We start from the raw sequence: 23739 nt of genomic DNA, 5'->3' as shown, positions 1-23739 counted from the left end.
ACGTACTCAGGTGACACATACCGACAGCGATTCCTGCATTATCCACCTCAGCAGCTGCAACGAACTCGCGCATTTTCACCATAAACACGGCTCTTTCTCGTTGAGATGCACATAGGCGTGTGCAGACGTCAGCTCCAGGTGTCACTCGTTCGTTCATCTCCGCCTCTTCTCTCTCACTGTCAATCGGAATTCCAGCCTCGTTCGTCGACTCTTTCATAATTTCCCTCTTCCGTCACACACACACCTTACGTTCAACCCTTGCGTAACCCGCGTGTAAGAGTTTAATAGTACACGTCGATTATTTTTTTTTTTCTTCAGGTATCACGTCCGCGCCGAACGAGATCGAAAGTGTCTTTACGTAGTCCACGGGTGTGTGTGTGTGTGTGTGTAAAAGTGGAGTAGTTTGGTCGCGCGCGAAGACGAGAGCTGAATTTTTTATACGTCGCGGCGTTGGACGGGGTTACGCTTATAGGAAGACGTAATCCGCCGGGATCGAGTTTGAATGATAATAGAAGATGGAGACTTTGGTTGTAAACTATTCTGATTAACGAGCGAGTCTGACACGTGTCATTTCTCAGGACGATTTACGACGCTGTTTTGTTTTTGCGGACTTGTTTACTGTCCGAGTTTATAAGGGACTGTAGTGACTGTGCGGAGGGTATAACAGCTCAATTCCCCAGGTAAAATACGAGCCTGTGTGGAGAGAATATTACCCCGTAATCTCGAAATTAATCTTCAATTCAATTAGGAGAAACTCATCCGATTTCCCAAAACGATCTCATTCACAGCAGGAGTATAGAGATGAGAGAGACAAACAAACCTAACGCCTCGTAAATCTCACGCGACTAACGACGCGAGAGCAAAATTATAAGAATACGTACGACGAGTCTCGCGCGAAATGAGCACACAACACACTGACATGAATAACGCCGCTCACTACTCGTGTACACACTCACACCGTAGCCGTATTATCCTGTTCGGCTTATAACGAGATGTCACTCGTTCGGGATATAACAAATTTTTTCTCGAGAGATCAAAAATCAGCCGCGTGAAAATCGGTAATTAATCTCGAAGAAAGTGTGGATTCACTGCGGCACCGATTTCCAATCACATCTCAATTGCCGATCGATCCCAAAAGCGTCATCCATCACCTATCGAAATTACATCCGATTTCTACGAGCTTCTTCGTCTTCGATTGAGTCTCCTAAAATAAGATCGGTATAACGACGACAATATACCGATCCTTCAGCCATTACGAAACGACACGCTATATGTATTCCCAAGTGGGATGAATGCCTCTATGGTGTCTAGTGGCGATTTTTCGAAAGTCCCGCCACTGGAATGTGATCACACCGGCTCTCTCGCGGCTATGCGCATTTCTAGACGCCGCCGCTATTGCTACCTTATACACGGGAGTGGCGACAATATCATCTCTCGGTTGGTGAAAGGCGCGAGACTCGCGATTTTAGATGCTTTTGGAGATGTGGAATCGGGTTTAATCGCGGCGGCGGCGGCGGCGGCGGCAGTTTTCCTTTCTGGCTTTCCGGTTTGGATATACATTTGCGTCGACTGGTCTTATCGATATGCTGCAGACTCTGTTGGTATTATGGCCTGCGGCGCGAATGAAAATGGAAAAATCGATGGGCGTGTTGATAAGGGGATATTGTGTAATGGACGCGGTGTATGACGGGTGCGTTGCACTTTTCGATCTTGAGATACGTTTGTCTGAGCTTTTAGCGATTTTTTATTAATCTACTTTGTTCTCTTTTTTTGTTTCAGGTGAGTTTCGAAACGTCGGTTATAGGTTGTAGCAAAATCTTCGCCAATGAGTAAGTCGAAATAGGCCTAGAAAATTTCTCTGAAAAACTGAATTATTTAAATTCTACGGGAGAAAACGGCATGTCTCATTATTATCAAAGTTATTCAAATTGCCGTCTACGCAGCATCGCATAAATATTTATGCCGGTATTTATACTTGCGGCAACCGCGCATTTACCCAAGCGAGCTGCCTCCGTATAAAAATCAATTATACATTGTTTCTTACCTACTCCTTTCAATTTTTCGTAAGCCGCAATGTCCGTAAATCACACGCATTGTACACACACACACACTCTCTCTCAATTATTGTTATACAGAATAAAGGAGGAGAGAAAAAAAAATTGATCGTAAAAGGTGTCGCCGCGTAATTTTATGCGTTCGCAGGGTGAATAGAGTTGCGCGAATAGGCTTTCGATGGAAAAGCGCGGAATTTCAAAACGATTTCGAATCCGTTGGCCTGGAAAATGGCCAGGCCATGTTTCTATTAAGGCGAGGATATAAAAGTTTTCGCAACGACGAGCGAGGTATTTGGAAAAGTGAGCGACTATACTATATGTTTTATACATGCGCGGTGGGTTTGCATTTCGATGGGCGAAGATTAAGTTTCCTTTAGAGGAATTAATTATTAAAAGTGTATATAAATTCATAAGTATTTCAACAAGTCTGCGTCATCAAGACGAGAAAAGTGGCACGAAAAAAAAAAACAACAACAACAAAAAGAACCGGCTGCACTCATAAGTATAATATCCTTCGTGAATGAAAAGTTTCTCTCTAATTCTCGACCCGATTATATGTATACTTGCGGGTATTACGCGCTAACTACTCTTACGTTAGGGAAGCCATCCTTAGAAAATTCATAATGAAATACTTTCACTATCTGTATCGAAGAATTCGAAGATCTCGATAGGCCAACGAGTTACATGTTATCGCGCACTTGTTGCCGTTGCTGCACAAAAAGAGGGAAAGGCGTATAGCAGATTCGACTTATACGTGCGGTTGCATCAATTGCACAATCATCGCGTGCATATAATATACAATATAAACCATATTTTACCTAACGACTTTTCGATGCAAAACGAAAGTGTAATACGAGTATATTCGTTGATGATCGATATGCTCGCGGGGCGTTTGAAAAGTAGTTAAAGTAATGCGATAATTCAAAAATTGCCCCGGCTACCGACTCGAGGTCGTAAAAATCTGGAATTTCGAACATGCCAGAGTGTATGAGCGTCATATACGGTACAGGAAAATCTGGCACAGCGTATATTGGCTAAAATGCCGTAATTACTATTGAGATCTCCGCTGCGCGCGAGAGGCGCAACCATACGTATTTCGTACTCGGAAATTATGGTTATTATCTGTAAAACGGTAAGAAATTTTCCGTGAGAGTGAGGGGGAACACACAGCTCGATGTAATGAATCTAGTCCAGAGCACGTGGAGTTGCGGGGAAAAACAAGGTAATAACGGTTCCCGACAATCGGCTGATCAGGCTTTCGGTTATAATTCGGTTATACGCCGCGGTTTATACGGTTCCCCCGTTTGCGTGCATTCGAATCGTCGAAGAGAAGAACTAAGGCAAAACGAATCGGAGCATCCAGGAAGAGAATTCCAGCCACATATAGGAAGTGAATAACCCTTCGATCGCCCGGCAAATAAAAACATCTACACACTGCATACCTCTCTCTCTCTCTCTCGTACACACTGCACCGCACCTGCTGTCCCGCTAAAGAGGATAAAAAGGAGGGACGAGCGCATGTACTGGTGCTTCTCGGCTAGAGCCGCGCGCGTATGAGCGAAAGAGAGAAAAACGGAGCAGGATGTGTGTATGTGCGTGTCTTTCTCTTTGACTGGATCCCCACTACAGCGGCGCGCAACAACCGGCGGCGGCGTTCCTTCTTTTTCGTCGAGCGAGCTCTCTCGACTCTCTTCCCTCGACGCGCGCTTCTCTCTCACCAGTGCGACCAGAGCCGAGCTACGAGCTCCACTTTTACCCTGCGTTTGCTGCGCGATATTATCATTATTATTATTACGTTGCTTCACACCGAGATCCTTAGCGCGCGAGTTTTGTTGTGCGAAAAGTTCGCGTGTATACACGCATACCTCGAGTCGATATTGCAAGAGAGAGAGAGAAAGATCGAGGTTTGTTGTGCCGAGTGCGCGGATTTTTCTTTTTCGTGTACGGAGATCGGTTGTGTATAAGGTCTGCTGTGCACTGTTTGCTCTTTTTTTTTTTTTTGGAAAATCGGTACGGTTTTCCGGTCTTCTGGAAAAGCGCGTCGGCGGATTGTTCTCCAACGGTACTTTCATCGATTTCTCGCGCGCGGGGAGACCGGTTCTTTTCTTCGGCGACGACCGGCGTCGCGCGCGCGCGCGTGTGTGTGTGTGTGAATACGTGTAGTTTAACACCGTTGCAAACAAACTACACACGTCACCTGCCGAACGTCGCCGAAACTGTATACCGTCGATTTACGGTTTTTATCTCTCGATTTTTACTTAAAAGAAGAAACTTTCGTCCGAATAAATTTTCATCGAAAAACTAGGCTATAGCCGTAGCTTCTTTTTTACGATCGCGAACATAATAAAACTTCACTTTTGCTTCTCACCCGCGCGACTTTCAATTTTTTACACGGCACCGACTTACTACTATTATTCGCGATCGTACACGCAAAAACCAAAAAGCAAAAGAAAAAAAGCAACCTTCGCGCACAGAGGCCTCCGAGAGCTGAAATATAAAGAAAACGCTCCCCTCGCAGAGGAGCGTCGTTTTTCGTCGAAGCGATTCCCTCGCGTCGAGCAGCAAAACGCCGCAATAAAGCATTCTTCTGCCGCTTCTCTGCCACCGCAAGAGAGTCCATAGCAGCGACGAGCCGCATTTCCGGTTGTTCTGCGGCCAAAGTCCGACTCGCACGAGGGTCACGCTCCAAGGGCAAGGAAGCTTCGCCGAGAACGCGCCTGATTGGATATTCTCGCGATATGCTGATACTGCCGGATATCAAGCTCCAGGTACATATGGATACACGTGTGTGTGTGTGTGTGTGTTGCTTCGTGCGCGGTTTTCTTTTTTCTTCGCCGCTGATGATCTCTCGGGTATGTAGAGAAGGAGAGGACTTGAAATACTCGATCCGCGAGCGGACGAGTTCTCGGGATGAAATAGCGTGGGACGTGTGTATGGGATATCAATGAGGGGTTTGGATGTAGATATGATATAAATATAGCGTGCGAATTAAACGTTTACAGCATATACTTTTGAAATTGTCCTCGCATCCCGTTACGCACAAAGTTCCCTTCACTCGGTGTACGCACTGTTTACGTATGCAAATCGCTACCATGTATTACGCTCGATCATCGCCAGACAACCGTATTACGAGTGGTTTCCTCTTTCTTGAACTCATACCTGAGATCGAACGCAGATAGAGCGAATGTAACTGTATCAGCTAAAGCAAAAATCGTGAAAAGGCTCCGCTGAAATTGCAACCCCCATAATATACCCGCGCGCTTATAATGGAATTCGAAGCGCGCGCGCTTCGCAGCCGATTATCGCACGCAGGCGCTTGATGCTTACACATGCCATCATCAACAACACAACGACTGCGGGCACCGTTACGCGCGTCTAATTAATGCGCGCCCAGACATTGATTGCAAATTTTTTTTTCATCTTCGCGCGATAGAACACACACCGCACTTTGAAATTTTCTCGCTTCCTCGTTCATTTTATTTCTTCTGTTTTTACGGGGACCTAGATTGTGTCCAAAACGTTGGATTGTTCGTTCCTCTTCTTTATGGGGTATGACGAGGATGGACGGGGAGATAAGGAGGTTTTTTCACATAATACCGGCGACGAGAGGATGTGTTAAGAGTTTAATTAATTTCGTTGTTATTTTATTCTCTCTTCTCGGCTCTACTGTCGGCAGCAGGCAGATGACGATCTCGATGTTTGGCGAGTTAATGCCACGTATGGGAATTTTTTTCGAAGTAGCGTTACTTTTATGAATTTAATTGCCGACGGTGTGCTGAGAATCGTTGGAGATTCAGAAAAGTTGTGACGTGATTTTGAAAAAATTACGTCTGCGTTGAAGAAGACGCTTCTCTTTTATTGCTTAATTTAGGGTGATTTACAATAACTACGTCTTCTCGGATGTTCCTTGTTTCAAAACTGTGTTGTTTATAACACTGACAGATGCTTCAAATCTTTGATTCTCAAGCACAGGCCGATCATTAGTACAAATTGTATTCCACTTCCTCGCTCGAAACGAAAGCCAAATCACACGACATCCATCACACGCGTGTATACACTTGTTCCCACCAACAATACCATATCTCCCACCGAAAAGGAGCGAAAAAGAAATCATGCGTAGGAAAAATCGGTGACTCTTCTCTCTCTCTCTCCCGCCTCAGTCCCGGAAAAGTTCTTTGTTCCACCGCGCGCGCATTACAGCCTTGATTACGTACGAAGCGGCGGCAACAGCGGCGTTTGCACGCATCGCTTGACATAAGTATAGGTGTATGACCGGCGGAAGCGAGACGAAGCAGAGAGAGAGAGAGAGAGAGAGAGAGGGAGAGAGAAAGAAAAAAACCGTAATTCAGCGGGCGTTCCGCAAAAAGAGGTGGAAAAAGAGCGCCACGCGACGCAGCTTGCAATCTCCGATCTCTGCTTTTTTTTCTAAATAGCTTGATTCGTGAGATATACGCTTTGTTTTTTGGGATAATGTGCGGTGGATGAAGATTTTCAGTGTAAAACAAACATCCGAGTAGATTGACCCCCAATTTTCTTCCCAGTTGCGCGAAAAAATAACACGGAAGCGATCGCGAGCAAAATAACTCCAAGATACCAGAAGTTGAAAAAAAAAAGAAGGAAACGAACGTAAGCGCCATGATTAGCGTTCGTCCACTCGTGACATTTGTTTAATACACTTGCGCGAGCGACGACGTCTTATCGTTGCGTCACGCCGCGACGTTACGCTCAACTACGAGCTTGCAGTATGTGACCACTGCTTTCTAGGCAATTTTTTGCCCGCGAGCATCGTGTGTGTCATCGCCGATTTATTTCGCGCGTTTTGCAAGGCACAACAATTGCACCGCGCGCGACCATTAAATTTCTTTTTTTTCCTCTTCTTCTAACTTCTCCCTTACTTGTAAGAGTTATACAAGATACATACACCGTTAATATCGCAGCCGTCCGTTACGCACTAGCTGCATAGTTATTACATTAGCGATAAATCGAGAAACTAAGAGAGAGAGAGAGAGATCCGTTTTGAAATCCTGCAATTTGCGAGCGTTTGAAAATTGCTCGGTTCCGCGTGCGTGTGTTATTAATCCATATAAAGCGAAGAGATCGATTCCAATGACTTTCTGGTGCATATCCGTCATCGCCTGGGTGACTTCTTTTTTTCTCTCTCTCTCTCTCTCTCTCTCTCTCTCTCTCTCTCCGCTGCAACACAGTTTCACCCGGTATCTTATTTACCGATCGCGGCCGATTTCGCGAAAGTACAAGTGACGATTAATCGGCTTACCTCTCGTCAATCACTTCTCACCGGGAGAAAGAGAGAAAGGTACGCGTTTATATTAAATTTCAGAAGTAGCTCTCGTGCGTGTCCGATAATAACACGTCGTTATGTGGAAAACGAAATTTTCGAGACTCGCCGATCGATAAAACGTGACCGAGACCCTCTTGAATATAATGAAGCATCTGACACCCTTCATTATTCGAAGCCGATATAATCCGAGATTGAAATTCGCGCGCTTCACTCGAAGAAACTCCATCTTTATCGAGCGCTTATATGTTGTACACAAGGCAATTAACAAAAAGCATCGAACTTATTTATACACCTCGTACTTCGATCTTATCTCTGAGGTATAGGCGCACAGAACTCGTGTAGGTACTCGCGTAGAGGCTGTTGCATAAATCACGAGGCATAGCTCTCCTCGGTCAGTCTTTTAATTAAAAGCGAGATAAATTAAAGTAGTATACGAGAAGAAAAAGATATGGAAGAGCCGCCGAGTATTTTAAGACACAGACAAACCACGTGTGCTCTATATGTAAGTATACACCCATACGGCGTACGGCAGTTAGGCTCTTATTAAAATTATCTCAGCTCATCGCTCTTCTTCTTCCCCGGCGGATCGTGTTCGCTCATATTATACAGACGAGCCTCGTGTTTGTATACGTGTGTCTATGGATATAAGGTGATTAATAATGCATCAACAGTAGCAACAACGACGCGGAAGAGCTGCGCGCGTGCGCACCGTTGAACCAATTTTCTCCTGTTTGTTCCTTCCCTCTTGTTCCATCTCCGGCCTGTATGGACTCATGAGAGCTGAAAATTATTTTTCATCTTCGAAGCTTATTCATGAGGCTTCTTTTCCTTTGTGCCGCTGCTGAGCGCCGACGAGAGTTGATACGGTGGATACGTACTAAGGACTGTATACGTGCACTTTAACGAACTGAATTAGCGATCAAATGTATGTGCGACGGGGAGTTAATTGGAAGTGGTAATGGTGTTTTTAATGGGCTTTTCGAGAGAGTGACTGCCTCTCGCTTTGAACTTGAACTTGTGCTGTGAAATGGGCTTGATTGAATTGGAGACTGTGTATTCGCACTGCTGAGTCGTGAAACGGAAAATTAAATGGAGAAAAGAAATCACGCAGACGTTTTTGATGATAGTTTGAATTCGAAGAATCTTAAGTATCTCAAATATTTCGAATGATTCAGACATCGCCTTTCACTGTGAAACACGTCCGATTGAATTATCGCAGTGTTTCCCAATTCGGCGAACAATAAAATCGGCAAGAGACACAAAGTATCCAAAGCATTTCCAAACATCCGCAAAACAAGCGCTAGTCGCATACATAGCTCACCTTTCACCATAAAGCACCTGATTGAATTACCCATTCAGATTCTCGCAACTTACATGCAGAAATCGGCATAGCCTTTCCCAAGATCGGCAACAATATAAAGTTGCCTCCGGCCGGTACGAAATCGAATTTCCATCTCGATTTCGCGCCGTTAATCAGACTGTGTTGAGGCACAGAGCGGCAGACGATCGGATCGTGCGGACCGAGCTTTGGAAAGAAAAAAAGAGAAATCTGCATGATCGGTTGCGGCCATCGTCTCCGTTGTCCCTCCGGCGAGCAGCGGTTTCTCTTACAGCCTCGTCGTGGTCTGCTCTCGTCTCGGGGATACCACAGCGTGCAAGTGACAAGTGCTCTTGTGTGCGGTGAAATCAAAAATCACCTTCCTGAGACTTGACTTGCGAGAGAGGTTTGTGTGTATATACGGCAGGAGAGTCCAGGAGGAAGTCTGCAGGTCGCTGATCTCTTTGGGTGACAATAATGATATGCTTTGTGGTGCAAGTTTAGGATGAGCAACTTTAAATGGACTATTTTGAAACTGTTGTCATGGTTTTGTGGCTTCGAGGATGTAATAATATAAATGCGTTGGGAAATTGTTTTATTGATTTGTAATAACCTTCTGATAAATGCGCAGTTTGTGTGTTGCAATAAAAAAGCAATCATTTTATAGTGATCGAATGGCTACTTATTCTAGTATTCGCATTTCTATCGATGAAACGTTCGAATAACTTCACGGTTTTACGAATAACCGTTTCGACGCGAACAAATCTTGAAAATGAATTTGAAGTACATCGTGTACAATTTGTTCTTATCTACGTTTTTAATCGGTGTGGTTGAGAGTAAGATCGACATAGTGGGAATGCTATCCAAACACGTAAAAAAGTACATAGTGTTAATGATCAATTCGCCGAAGACAATGTCAACCGCGTCACTGCAAATTATTCAAGAATTAACGAATCGTTTTCCGCTGACAATAATGAACATTAAAGAATTAGTGGACGAAGATCACGAAGTAGTCTCGTATAATATCGAAGGATCGGTGCTATTGAAACCACAGTTACAGATTTTAAAAATCATCATTGTCGATGACGGAGCAGACGAAGAAAATGTCACTAGTTTACTCGTCGACAATTTACTTTTCTTGAACAATCACAGCTACGAAATATCCGGCCGCAAGTGCCTTGTGATCCTCGTGAGCAAAATAAGTAACAGAGAAATCTTCCAATTCTTGAAGTTCGGCTGGAGGTTCAAATTTTTACACCTTACGGTGGTTGAGATAGTTAGGCAAGATTCTTACGAGAACAAAGGATTTGCTCCGCTCGATGTCTTGAGCATATCTGTACACTATTTTAATCCTTTTAACAGCACCTACATTATAAAGAAATCGTCGAATTTACAGATCGATCTATTTCCCAACAAACTACGGAATCTCTACGGATTTCCACTGTCCGCAGTAGTTCAAGAGCTTGCGCCTTATGTAGTGAAAATAGAAGATCCAGTTCAAGATAACGTACTAAATTCTCTATACGGCACCGACGTAACGATAACTCAAGAATTCGCAAAATTTTTAAATTACACGCCAAACGTAACCTTTTTGGATGCAAAAAAGCAGTTCGATGAATATGCTCACAGCATTAACGATTACGCAGTGAATCTATTTTGCGCTACCTCGTCAGAAAGCCTGTCATCGCAATCTTCGTTCGAAGTGGGAAATTTTTTATATCCTGCAGACGTTCGCGTGGTCGTTAAATTGTACTTTTTCAGCGTATCAAGGATGTCACTGGATTTGCTGATGGCTATAATAATCACGATCGTGTTCATACGTATAGCAAGTTTACTTTTGCGAAAGAAATCTGACAAAAAGGTGTGGTCGACGCTGAAATTAATAAAAGTACTGATAGGCCAATCCTGCGAGATACCTCTGAGAAATGCCGATCGCATCTTTTTCTCCAGTTTGCTATTCTTAAATCTGACGATCATGGCAGACTTCACAAAGCAACTACTGAATTCCTGCTACAATTCCAAGGAAGTTATGGTTATCCGTTCCTTGAGTGATCTCGACAATTCCGGACTCGTTTATCACATAAGCAAAGGCTCCATGGAAGCCAATAGGAAGCTTAGATTCAAGAATGCAATTCAGATGGACGAATCCGGCGGATACGAAAAATGTTTGACTCATTTGATAGACGAACGTAACGATGTTCAAGGCTGCGAGATCACGGAGAACTTGGCTTTTTTCATGAAGCGCATCTACAAAAACCACCCCGACTGGATCTTGGAAGTTGTGCATCAGCCTATAAGTACTGGCTGGGTGTCGATGATGTTTTCGAAAGGGACACCCTACCAAAGACGTTTCGATAGGCTACTGCGTCGACTGTTCGAGTCGGGATTGATCAATTTTTGGAACGACCACTCGTTCCTGAGATACGTTCTCTCGCGCGAAGAAATCTTCATGGTGCAGGTTATGAGGTCGGAGGACACTGAAAGCGTCTTCAGCAACGTGTACCAGGATCCATGGCAGGATCAATTCTTTTACAATTTCGCGATAGCGCAATGCTTTTCCTTACTCGTATTCCTGGGTGAAGTGGCATGGTCTATGTTTACGAACTATAAGAATCGCAGAGTTGATCGATTACAGTGACTTGTGTTAATTGTACGATTCCTATATTCAATAAAAACAAATTTCAAAATAATAATAAAAAAAAAAAATTACCCAGAGACAAACACTCTGCGCCGTAAAAATTCCGCGGCGCAGAAGTCGATCCTCAAAGAATCCCTAAGCACCGGGCATCAGCTCCCATCACGAAGTCCTCTCCTTCTCTCTCTTCAAGAAAGCGGCAAAAAGAAGGAAGAAGTCGGCTCGTAATTGCGGAAGCGATCGGCGGCGGCGGCGGCGTCATCGCCGTTGCTGCTCTCCTCTACCGATTGCATATAAATCGGTAGAGCGCTCGCTCGATAACTCAGCTCCCTGTGCAAGAGAGAGAGCGGAGCGCTTGGGACAGCGGATTCTCATTAGACGTTGATGTACTGGCCGCAGACCGATTTAATCCATTTTCCGCGGCATTCTTGTGGTCCATGCGTGTACGGAGGGGACGGCGTTGTTGGTTTATTTCATTTTCTTAGTATTATGTTCGTTGGAAGGGTTTAGGAAGCCCTGCGTGCGGAGATAAGGCGCTTGGCATTGTTTCTCTTCCTCCTTTTTTTCTTCCGGGGAAACGTGGAGTTATAAGCGGCGTCTTTTCTTTCTGATTTAATTGAAGGGAATGGACGGTAAGACTATGGGAGGAATTGTTACGGGCTGATTTATTGACCGCTGGTGATCGTTACCGACCGAGGGATTGGTAATCGATCGAGACTCGATAGAGAGCCGCGAATGCGCGCTTATAGTGCATTAGCTGCGCTGATGGAGGAACTTGTGTATAAGCCTTATTACTTAAGGATAGCTATTATTTTTCCGATTTCGAACTAACCTTTCTATTGTTCTTTTTGTTTCAGGTACGTAAACACGTTTGCCTTCGATTCCAACCCGACTCTGTATGTGCGCACGTAAGTCCCTTTAAAAAATTCTGCGTATGCATCGTTGTAAGCCCACAGTCGAATAAAAATCATAAGAGAAATTCTCAAACCAGAAGAGAATCTTTAAAAAAAAGAAACCTCCCAATCCACAACAATTGTACAATCAGCCCGAGATAAGCAACTCACGGCGTCCACCAAGCAGAAAATCCCCGAACGCGAATTTATGCAACAGAACAACAAACCGAGAGTAGCATTCCCGGAATAATCGCTCACCTGCCGGCCCGCGCGGTCAATTCCACTGCACTTTTACCTCCTTTTGCATCCTTTCCATTTCCCGCTCGCTCTATGCGCGCTCGCGGTTGTTTACGCAATTCCGCAGCAGTTGGTCTACACACACAAACACACAGCTTGGAAACTGCTAGACCCGACGAAATTGTCCCTTTCTCGCGAGAATGCCGAGCGTTTTCCGGCCGGGAAAAATCCAGAGCGAAGGACTTTACTCGTTATAGTGCCGAGTGGAACTGCGAAAGGTGATTATAACGTTCGCGCATTTGGAAAAAATTTGCGATCGAAGCGAGATAAACGAGTTTTTTTAGAGTGGTATCGATCGGCTGCTGTTTTTTTTTCGTGGATATATCACGATTTAGTCTGCGACCTTTTCCGGACTGATAGTTACGCGGGCAATTAGTCGGTTTGGCTTTTTGCGCCGTCTCTGATCCAGGCGTGACGCGTTCGTGAGCCTAATTAACGCGGAGTGGAACCTTCGAATCGTGTACGCTGTTTTCTGAGGGAAGACAAAACAATGATTTATTCATTTACACCTTGTATTCTAAAATCTATTCTCCGCAACGCGCGCAGTATTGACATAATTGATTGCATTACCTGATCACTTTGCACATCCGGTCGCCGATACAATGACCCCCCTTATGACGTAAGAATCGTCAATCGCTTGTCCTACAGTAATTGTTTATCAAAAGCCATCGAGCACAAAAGCGATCCGGATCAATAGTATGAAAAAAAGAAAGGAAGACAGCCGGCGATTAAACCGAAGGCAGACTGGTATTGTTATACACCGGTGTCGTCGATCCCTTTACAGTTTCTCAGAGGCTTCTGCGAGAATATCGCAGAGAACAATGCGTTAAGTTCTCAAGCTGCAGAAGACACATCGACGCGGGAAAAAAAGAAGCGAAATGTATACTCGCACGCGTTATATTCGCGCGTAATTACAGACGCGGCTCGACGTCGCTGCAATTTTGTATCGGGTTATGTGTCGGTGCTTTATGCTGTTGTTAGTCGCCGCTGCAGTGCAGACGGAAAAAAGTGACCCGTTTTCTCGATTGCGTGAAACGCGCGCGTACGTTTGGTTAATTTCAGGCTGAGATATTGTTCGGCCTGATTCTTTGTTGTCGAGCGATCAACAGAGCCGAATGAATAGTCTTCTCTGGTTTTTGTGTTTGCGGCGCATCATTACTTTTGTCAATCGAAAACTACCGGCAACAGAAACTACACGGGTAAAGGTATACCGTTACACGATTGTAAGCGTTATTGTGTACACAGCGCAACGTCAATCAAGAGCGAAGAGGAGAGAAAAATTAAAAACAATGCGACCGGAGACATCGTGGATGAAGATGGAAGTGACTGGATCTTCTGGAACAATCGGGAACCTGGGAAGCGCGACGAATCGTAAGATCACGAAAATTTCGTGATATCACATGAGAAGAACGGCGAAATTGAGTAACCGACGATGCTTAGCTTGACGTAATGCGATTCACTAATCAATTAACGTTACACCTCTGTATAACAGATTCTTATCTAGATCCATAATTGCCGCTTCTATAATGACGAAACTGTAAACACACGTACCACCATCAGCGTCGTGATTCATCGTAATTCGCGGCGTTAATAAATTTCAGCTTAGCGATACAGAACGAGACTCGTTGCTCAAAACTGCAACGTTATATCGCAACAGCTTCGTTCTCACCGCGTGAGATTCAGAGAAAAGACAATGTCCTCTCGTCATATTCTCTCATCGTTGCTCAGCTGCGACAACAACCGAAAAACGCTGGTCTTGCAAAAAAGACGCATCGGCGCCATATACCTGCAATTACTACCTGCAGCAGCTCAGGTCGACGCCTATGGGGGCCAGTGGCCATTAGTTTTCTTACCCGTCACGGCACAGCGCATTATGCAAAGGCCGCGAGCGCAAGAGGGGAAATAATGGGCTTTTTAAGGCGCTCGCGCGTGAGGTGTAACTGCGCTGCGGGAGTATACGTGCAGTGTGTGTGTGTGTATGTGTACAGAGTCTGTGTCATTGGCCTTTTTAATCGGGGATAAGGTCGGATCACGCGAGTATTGACTGTGACGAACGAGTCTTCTGAGGATCAAGGTGTACTTCGGGCCCCGACGGCTAATGGAACATGCAAATTTTTCGTTTGGTAACATCCTGCGGGCTCTAATGGCCGAGATATGCCGAAGAAGATGTGAAAATTAATTTACGGTTAGAGAGTTAATATCAATCGCTCGAGTAAATACAAAGTGTGCAATTTATATGCGCTCGGAGCTGTCCGTGAATTAAACTATTTTCCATCGCGCGACATTTACCGCGGCGATATTAGTTTTTGGGTCGCGGTTTATTACCGATCTCTCTGCTGGCAAAGCCGTTTCCCCCGCACTTAAAACTGGATCGTGGTTATTTATCCTCTATTCTGCATAAACACACATACTTACACGTTGGATCTCTCTCTCTCTCGACAAGGTCGCGATCCGGATCGTCGTCACCTCTTAAAATCCTATAATTAGAGCCGAGCGCGTAAACTCTTCTTACCCGCTCTAAAATTACAGCGATTAGTAGTCCACATGCGACGATGCACTTACCCGCTCGATAATTGCGTCGCAATTGGGTCAAAAACGTTCCACACAGGCCTCAGTAGAAAAAAAGACGAGTAAAATCGTCTGTATGCAAAAGCATCGCTGCGTTTAATCTTATTAGTCCATCTGGACCGCGCGAATGGTCGGCGTACAGGGAGGAGATCGGTATTAAACCGGGAGTAAAAATTCTTATCCGGCGATCGTCGTGCCTCAGTAGTCGCACAGCTGGAGATCAATATTTAGATGCGGCTATAACTACTCTTCATTTTCATTCCTCGCAGACTTGATTTAACGCGCGCGAGAGATCGGTTGAATTATAACGAGATCGGTAGAAAAGTGCGGGGACATTGGAAAACGCGTACATCAGGTGCAGCAATTCATTACTGTGCCGATTTCTGTGTGCGTTTTTTAAGTCTTATTGAGATACCAAAGGGGAAAAAATTGATAATTCAAGGCCACGCCGAGCGTCGTTTCCATTCAGCGGAACGCCGCAACAATAGCCGATTCAATTAGTTCGACCATACAGCAGCAGAGGCTATATACAATGAACCAAAGTGAAAAGCCGAAAGTCTGCGGAGGGACAACAATAACCACTCGGCTGTCGCGCATTAAACCGATCTCGAGCCCATCTCCGTGGCTAATGTCTCATTGTCACCGTCGTCATTTTCTCTCCGGCGTCTCTCGCATTATGCTGCACATCTCCTATACGTACACTGCAACCTTGCACCGCTTTCCAATCTTAATTAGAGCCCCGGCGCCGATTTCTATGCGCCGCTGCTTTCGTAAGACGCGGGCGCGCGTGTGCGTGGATGTGCGCCAAGGCCAGGTATTACATGATCGTACGTGATGCCGTATACATGCACTACACGGAGGATGTTATAGGTACTATGGACGAGTGTTATGTTCGCGCGCGGCGGCGCCGTTATCGCCGGGATGAGATCTTTTATATTGTGGTGTAACGAGAATGGAAGGATGAGAGAGAGGGGATTAATAACGAGACTTTATGGAGATGGATCGGCAAAGTTCATGGCTCTCTTGTGTTATTGTTCGACTCCGAGATGGCTTCTTATAAACCTATACACGTAATGGTTCATTCTTTGTCGGAGATCGGTAATAAATCGGTTTATTCCGCAAGGCGAGCACGATCGAAGAATCAAAACGAAAACAGAGCTCTCAAAGAGGAGTGTCAAGGTCTTGCGGGGTCGCCGGCAGTTAACCGGCTCAATAAAACAGGTGCAAGCGCGCCGATAACAGCGGACATAAACCCGCGGACGAGGCTTCCCGCGTCGGCAGTGTATCATCGCGAGAAGACACGACACGCTGCGCTATAATAACGGGACCGAGTCGCCGTCTGCATCGGCTATGAGAGTGACTTTTCCACGAAGTCGTTGGCTATCGTGGGTCCATCGGAGGAATTTGGAAGTGAATTTTCATTCGTCGACATTTAGGAGCCTTTGGCTTACACGATGCAGCGAAAAACCTCGCGATTCTCACGCTTCTCAAAACGGGCGAAATTCGTCGAAACTTTTCTCATTCTCCGGAGCAGTAAACCGATGTCGTCCGCGAGAGCTTACACGCATATGCACAGAAGGGACGTTACCTTACTTTCTCGAGAGAGCGACACTCTCTGCGGGAACTTTCGACCGTAAGTCAGGCTTTTTCGAAAACGCGCGCGGCCTCATGCGATGCACATCTGTGTATACGCTGGTATAACTGTCGTCCGGTGTTCGGTGATGCTTTTTGTGTCCGTCTGCGTGCGGAGAGAAATTTCCCTTCGATTCCTTCTGAATAACGCTGTCGATTTAACTTTTGCAGAGTTTGACGCTGATATAGAAATTCTAGAATACATGCAGCGAAAACCTTCGATCTCAGTATGTATATAATCCGAGCAGCTATCCGATGGTCGCATCTCGTTTTTTCCGATTCGCCGGGAATTTCCTTTGTCCGGGGGAGACTCTTACCAGAAAACCAGCTCGAATGCAAATTTTTTAGAAAGTGCACGTACTATACACTCTAAACCGTAACCCGAGTTCCCAAGGATTAGCAGCCGCTTATAAAAACAGCAATTCAAGCACGATATAGCAACATTCCAGCTAAACTGCTTCTTTCTCTCTCCGCGCCGAAAATACGCCTTCGACAACAAAATCCTCACGTTTTATCCCCCCCCCCTCTTTCCGCAAACGCGCAGTACACAGAGCAGCAGCAACGTACAGTTTGCCGGTGCGTTTCTCTCTCTCTCTCTCTCTCTCTCTCTCTCTCTCTCTCTCTTCATCCGTCTCTTTCTCCACTTCCTTTCACCGCGGTCACAGGAGCGAGACCGAACCGCGAGGAAGGGACCGACCAGAGAGAGAGAGAGAGAGAGAGAGAGCACGGCAGCAGCACCGCCGGTTCGCTCTGACCACGCCGGTCAGTTTACGCCGCGCGAACGAGCCAGCCGGTTGCTCGCATGCTATCTCTCTCTCTCTTCCTTCTTGTATTCTCTGTGTGTCAGTTGTGCTTTCCGTTGGAAGTGTTATCCCGCTCGTTGGTGCTGCTGCTGTGTGTTGTGCGCCGGAGAGGATTTTTTTTTCGATCTGGATCGATGGTATATTTTTGATGCGCCGATGCTTGGATGGTTTTTAGTAATGAGTTAGTGATGGAATTTTTGGCTCGTAAAGTTTTCATTATAAGCGTCGATTAGACGAGAGGTGCGTTTCACGCGAGCCGTAAACACGCGCTAAATATCTTTATTACTCTATCCCGGGGAGATCTTATCGGGGAAATAAATTAGCCTTTCGTCCTCGCAGCGCAAACTTCGCGTAATATCGCTCTAAATTACACCGGAGCGACGCGTTCGAAGTCTCTATCGTAAAACGCCGCTTCGACAGAGGAAATGGAAAAATATAAAAATAATACATCGCGGCGCACAATCTCCCGACCTTCCACGCCGTTATAGACACTCGTCGTACTTTTGTTTTTGCAGCGTTTAAAAAAAGAAAAAAAAATTGTCGCGCGAAGGCCGAACGCGGGACAATCGTGAGTTGCAGGTGATTGAACATTTTTCCCTTCATTTAATACTACAACCGAATCACCGGCAATTCCAGCGAGAATCTCCGGCGTGTTTCGCGAAAAAGAATTCTATTAACGAGCGTCGCGCGCGGCGTCGGAGCTTTAATTGCCCGATGTCCGCCGTGGGTAATAACTTGTAATTTGCGCACAGGAACGGGTTCTCTGAATGGGAAGCTGCGAAATTTTCTCGCGTTGCGCAACGGGGTTGTTTCATCCTTTGAAGACGGGGTTGAATTTTTTTTTTTTTTTTTTAATCGCGGAGGTATATATTGTGCAGGATATTGACGTCCCGCTGTGTGTAATGTTCGAATTAGAGCTGTCGGCGAGACTTTTAGTGTTTACATACCGTTAAGTGACTTTATGAAGGCGCAGGCGATAAAAATTCAAATTAAAATATACCTTCGATCTTAATTGGACGCTACAGTTATTCCCGGACGGTTTAACGCGTATATTCAAGCTACGTTATTTTTACGGCCCGAATGAATTTCCCATGTGAACGATGTCGCGTCTTCGAACTTTTCTCGGTTGGCGCTAAACAGTCATTTCGCAGACTTGATAATATGTAAATATACCGCGAGTTTTTCATATACACGCCGCCTGCCAGCGGGGCTTATGCCTCAAACCGGTTCAACAATACGAGTATACTGAATGCATCTCTTCGCTATAAGGTCCTTCTCTACAAAGCGGTGTATCCACCCACTATAAAATCCAAACATCCACCCCCTAATCGGCAATCAGGCTCCGAACCATACCGATAATCGATCACCATCTCGATTTTTCCAATCTTCGCCCCACGACACCGTCATCATCCTCATCGATAGGACAGAGCTGTATCTCTATGAGATACCGATTAAAAGCCGATTTCCGGCTATCTCTCCGCGTCGTTACGCCGCTCGCGTATACAGTCCTTCTCCTCGTCGTCGTTCCCATCGTCCTTCTCTTAGCTCTCGGCGTTTATCTCGAGGCAAGGATCCTCCCGCCGTAGGAGGATTATCGGCTTGATTAATGAGAGACTCGCAGGGACGAGCTTGTAATTCGATACGCAATTCCGTGTTTAATGTCGGTTCTCGCGATGAAAGAGCGCGAATTTGAATTTTTCTCCCTATGGCTTCTCTCTTGGGTCGAGGCAATCCGGGCGTTTAGACTTTTGATTTACGGCCCGCGTAGATAGTAACTATTTTTTTCGGGATGACAGCGGAAGTGCGCTAGACAATAGAGGCCCTAAAGCGAGTAGACGCGTAATAACATACAGCGGCCCTTACGATTACCTCACGCACCGGAAGTGCAGCCAGCCGAGCGCCGAAAAACTAGACTAGTTTAGGATCTTCTGCGGGTATTACGTGTAGAAACTGGTTCGTATACACGCGGTAGCGTAACAAAGCGAGAAGCTTACAGCGTAAGCGACGAGTGACCATTTCCAGAGCTTGCGACTGGCAAAAACTGGTGCGTAACATTCCGCGAAACGCTTGTTATTGTCGTCGCCGATCGTTATACGCACACACTGTGCAAGAACGAAAAAGGCCGTTGGGAAAGTTTTGCTATTACGCTGATAAATTTTCACACTGCAGCTTTTAGGGCCCACGCAACGAACCGCGTCGACGTATAAATAAATTTGCAGTCTAGCGTAACGCGTATATTCATAGCACTAACCCACATATTTATATTCCATCTCGAAAATCGGCCGTAGCTCTCGGAATAACCGGCCGATCTATCATGTGCATACGGGAGTAAAACGAGTTTAGCGACACCGCGATCCATCAAATCGTAAGACTAGTTCTACTCAACATACTGTATGCGCGTTATAATACACAAAAATGGAAGAAATCGGCAACCGATTTTTCCAACGGCTATATTAAGCCTAACGGACTCTTCGCGCTGCTCGGTATAGGAAAAACTGGCCGAATAATTATGATTCCTCGTTATTCTCCTGCAGGTGAATATATATATACATACTATAGACCATACTGATGTATACGGTAAAGCGTACTCGATACATATCAAGCGGTTTGATTCGTGTACGTGTGTACAGAACACAGTAGTAGGGAACGCGATCCGCGATGCGTGACGTTTGCAGTGCGCGCGATGCTCTGCTTCGCCCGTAATCTGCCCGCAAATTGGACGGGAGGATGCTGAGCTTGTGTGTACATGGATATGATGACGGTGTGCGCTTTGATGAATGAGTGGTCTGCTATGGTTTTGAATACGGGTACTTTGGCTGTAATTGATTTCTTTATCACTCGGAAATAGTAAAAAAAAAAAATCGATCGGCCCAAATCCAGCCGTACACGTGTATAAAAGCTCGAGAAAAGAAAATCGGCATCACCGAGCTCGCACGCGCGAATCGTCCGTTAATACCATAGGCATCATCTTCTTCGCCTCGCGCATCTGAGAAGCACAGTAGAAACACTTATCGCGTGCACGTAACGAAGGAGGAGTATAGACGATGAGAAAAAAAAAGGAAGAATCGTCCCACTTACACGCACGCACGAATTTTCTGAGAGCATGAATTAGTCATTCGATTAGAGGAGAGAAAGAGAGAGAGAGAGAGAGAGAGAGAGAGCGTCGTGCGTGAGATAAGGCGAAAAATCTCGAGCTTTCGGTAATTAACACGGACGAGTAAGATGTGGGTTATCGGTGATTCGTCGTCCGGTATATGGGCGGTGAGAAAACCGGTAAATCTATGTATGGAGAGATGCGGCGTACAGGTGTGTGTGTGTCGCGCGGGTATATGGACAGGTGCCCGACAGTTTGTAATCTTCCGCGTATTAATGCGAAGCTTTGCTTTTGCTCTTCGGATGATTTGCATTGGGTGTATTTGGGTCACTTTGATTGGTTAGCTTTTGATTTGTTTCGATAAGTGAGCAAACGAAGCGTCGCTGATTAATTATTTCCTTTGATGCGGTTGTAATCCTAACTCGTACACAAAAAATTCCAAATGTTAAACCTTCATCCTTAAAAAATTTACACATGGCAAATATCAATAAATCGGCAAAAAATGGCAATGCTCTGATTCACGCTCCACGTGAAGACAAAAAACCTCGTCGGATTCCACAGCGTAGCTGCTGCTGAGCATCAGCGATGTAAAATATGCGGAAAATCAAAGTACATACAGGGCGAGAGCGGAAGTGCGCCGGTCGCGCAATCAGTCCAGTGGCTGCCGGTTACGGGCATAAAAAAAAGAATCTCTATGCTCCGTTCGCTGCCTTCTATTTTTGGCGAAATAGATCAGTGGAAAATATAGTAGACTCCACTTATATTGTGGCGGTAAATTCAAAACCGCAAAGACACACACACACACACACACATGGGGGCGATTAGGCGATTAAGAGAGCCGCCGGTGGAGCTGGAGATATTAGATGAACGAAGAACCGCCTGGCGGCCGTGAATCAGTGTGAGTAGCTCCGCGGGCGATGCATCCGCCTCTTCCTGCTTCGCGGCGCGCTTTTTGCTATGGAGATAGAAGCGAAGGATGAGTTGTGGCGCTTTTGCTGGAGATTTCGATCGTTTTGAATGACTTTATTCGAGGCTAAACGCGTGGATAATATTCGGCGATTAATTATAATACGGCTGCGTTGCGTAAGTCGAGTTCGGAGAAATCGCATGTCCGCGCGGTTCGTTTCTAATAATAAAACTCGATGACTTTCCTTATTATCCTTATGCTTTGTCATTGAAACGCGCTGTTATACCTGAAAGACAAACATCCGCGGATATTAAATAGGCAATCATTGTTATACCTGATTCAATTCCTTCCTACTATGTATATAACAGAGATCGTTACACCCCAGCGACTCGGTGAGATTTTCTCATTATACCCTCGGGCAAATAACCCGATACCCTGACGTTTCTCGCGCGGGCACCGCCGGGTAATTAACGACGGTGAGTCGTCGCCTCGTGGAAGAGTGACACTGCACGTAATAAACAATAACAACCCGAGCGGTACACATTATAACTCGTCCGAGTGACGAATGAAGATTCGCGGGGCTACCGTTAAGGGAACGACTATAAGTCGCTTTGAAGACGACATTATAGTGTATGTGCTTATGATGTAGTCTCTTCAAAAGAATATAATACACCCTCGCACTGCGACCCCGACGGTATAATCGATTGCCCTTGTCGAACAAGCGTCTCAACGGCTCAATCCTGCAGATTAACGGTACGCGTATCGGCGGAGCTCGTCATTACACTACACGGCGTGCGAAAAGAAGCGTATGGGTAGGTATACGATGCCGCAGCGTTTAATTGTCCCGTTGCAATCGCCGCAACGCTTTCTACACACGGGGACGATTCGATTCTAATCGATCGCGACTACGCGGAAGTTGTTTATGTGCGCACGCGGCCAAGCCTTGTTTTATGTGTAGTGTTTAAAGGACAATGCAAACACAGATGTGTATGCATTTGGGTGAGGTTGTTTTTCCCTCGTCGATGTTGTTATTTGAGAACGATGTGTTTCTTACTTACGGATCGATAAAAAAAAAACTTTATAAAACCGAATCCATTGTCACAACTGCTCTTAATTGCCCTCCGATTACAAGCGTCGATGAACCATAAAAAACCCCGCTTGCGTCAGCGTCGATTTCATAACGATATGAACGCAGAAGAAAAAAACACTTTTACTGCCCCCGACTAAGCTCCGAACGACGTCAATTAAAAAGAGTTACACGATCGCGGAAACGAGGATCAATTAAAAGGATTGACAAACAAACAGAGCGTACACACGGCTTATCGGCGTATACACCGATGCATTTTGACATTGAATTTCACGCGCGCGCGCGACGAGGTTATCCCGACGGGCTTATCGCCGCGTGTATGTTTCGCGCGGCGTTTGGATTCCTCGGCTGGGAATTTGTTTTTCTCTGGCTTCTACGTATACCATTGTGGCGGGTAGAGATATTTCCGTTATCGCCTTTACGTGTAACGTTAAAAATCGAAAAAGCAAAAACCATCCAAGCATCCAAAAAAAAAAAAAAAAAAAATTCTTTCGTATATAACCAGCAAAATTTCGACAGCTGTGCGAACCATCTGTCGGGCCGCGAGTTCGACGAAAAAATCACGCGCAGCTCTGAGAAGAAGTGAGGATAAAAATCGACGCGATGCATCGGGCCAAGACTCGCTCGCCAGTATGCTGAAGTGGGTGCATCAGCAGTCGTCGCCGCTGCCGAAGAGCCATGTGGCCCCGGCCCCGTCGACATCACCATCGACGTCGTCCTGTAGCGGCAGCAGCAGTAGTAGTAGTTCCAGAGACGATGAGGCGAAAGCGAATAACGAAGAGGCGAATAGCAAAGTTGCGGAGGAAGTCAACGGAGATACCGGACATTCCAGGCGCAGGATCGTTGGGGTATACAGGATTTTGAATTTGAAATTTTGTCTTGATGTAGCCGATCTTTTGGGATGGAAAGGGAAACCTTGAAGTTTGCGATAGGCGAGACATCGCTGATTCAGGACTGTCATATCAGCCGGTGTGTAAGCGACGTAAATCACACCGTTTAAAGTCGCATAGCCGCGCGTAAACGCACACTCGACATTAGAAACTTAGAAAGTCGGTCGCGATTTTCGCGTAAAGCTGCGATAGCATAATCACAACGTAAACTCGAATATCGTTTCAGCCCCATTTATTTACCGAAAAACCAAAACAGAAACAC

At 45.6% G+C, this 23739-nt stretch overlaps 1 protein-coding gene across 7 annotated transcripts in view; it reads left to right on the top strand.

Annotated features, from left to right (window-relative positions):
- The window catches only part of LOC100123682 (rhophilin-2), a 47042-nt gene that overhangs the window by 12444 nt on the left and 10859 nt on the right, over positions 1-23739 (top strand). Inside the window, exons 1-2 of one of the 7 annotated variants that reach the window (XM_003423922.5) lie at positions 3787-3958; positions 4573-4822. The exons of 1 other annotated variant lie outside the window; for it this stretch is intronic. In XM_003423922.5, the coding sequence (XP_003423970.1) occupies positions 4793-4822 (30 nt within the window). In that variant the 5' untranslated portion in view covers positions 3787-3958; positions 4573-4792. Of the gene's footprint in view, positions 1-3786; positions 3959-4572; positions 4823-17462; positions 17637-20705; positions 20806-23092; positions 23436-23739 lie in introns of those variants that run through there. 5 more of the 7 variants (XM_008217290.3, XM_032595746.1, XM_031920992.2 and 2 more) reach the window with 5 other exon arrangements.

Source organism: Nasonia vitripennis, chromosome 1, assembly GCF_009193385.2.
Source record: "Nasonia vitripennis strain AsymCx chromosome 1, Nvit_psr_1.1, whole genome shotgun sequence".
Classification (NCBI taxonomy): domain Eukaryota; kingdom Metazoa; phylum Arthropoda; class Insecta; order Hymenoptera; family Pteromalidae; genus Nasonia; species Nasonia vitripennis.
The sequence above is the reverse complement of the archived record's forward strand: the minus strand, read 5'-3'. Positions and strand labels throughout refer to the sequence as shown.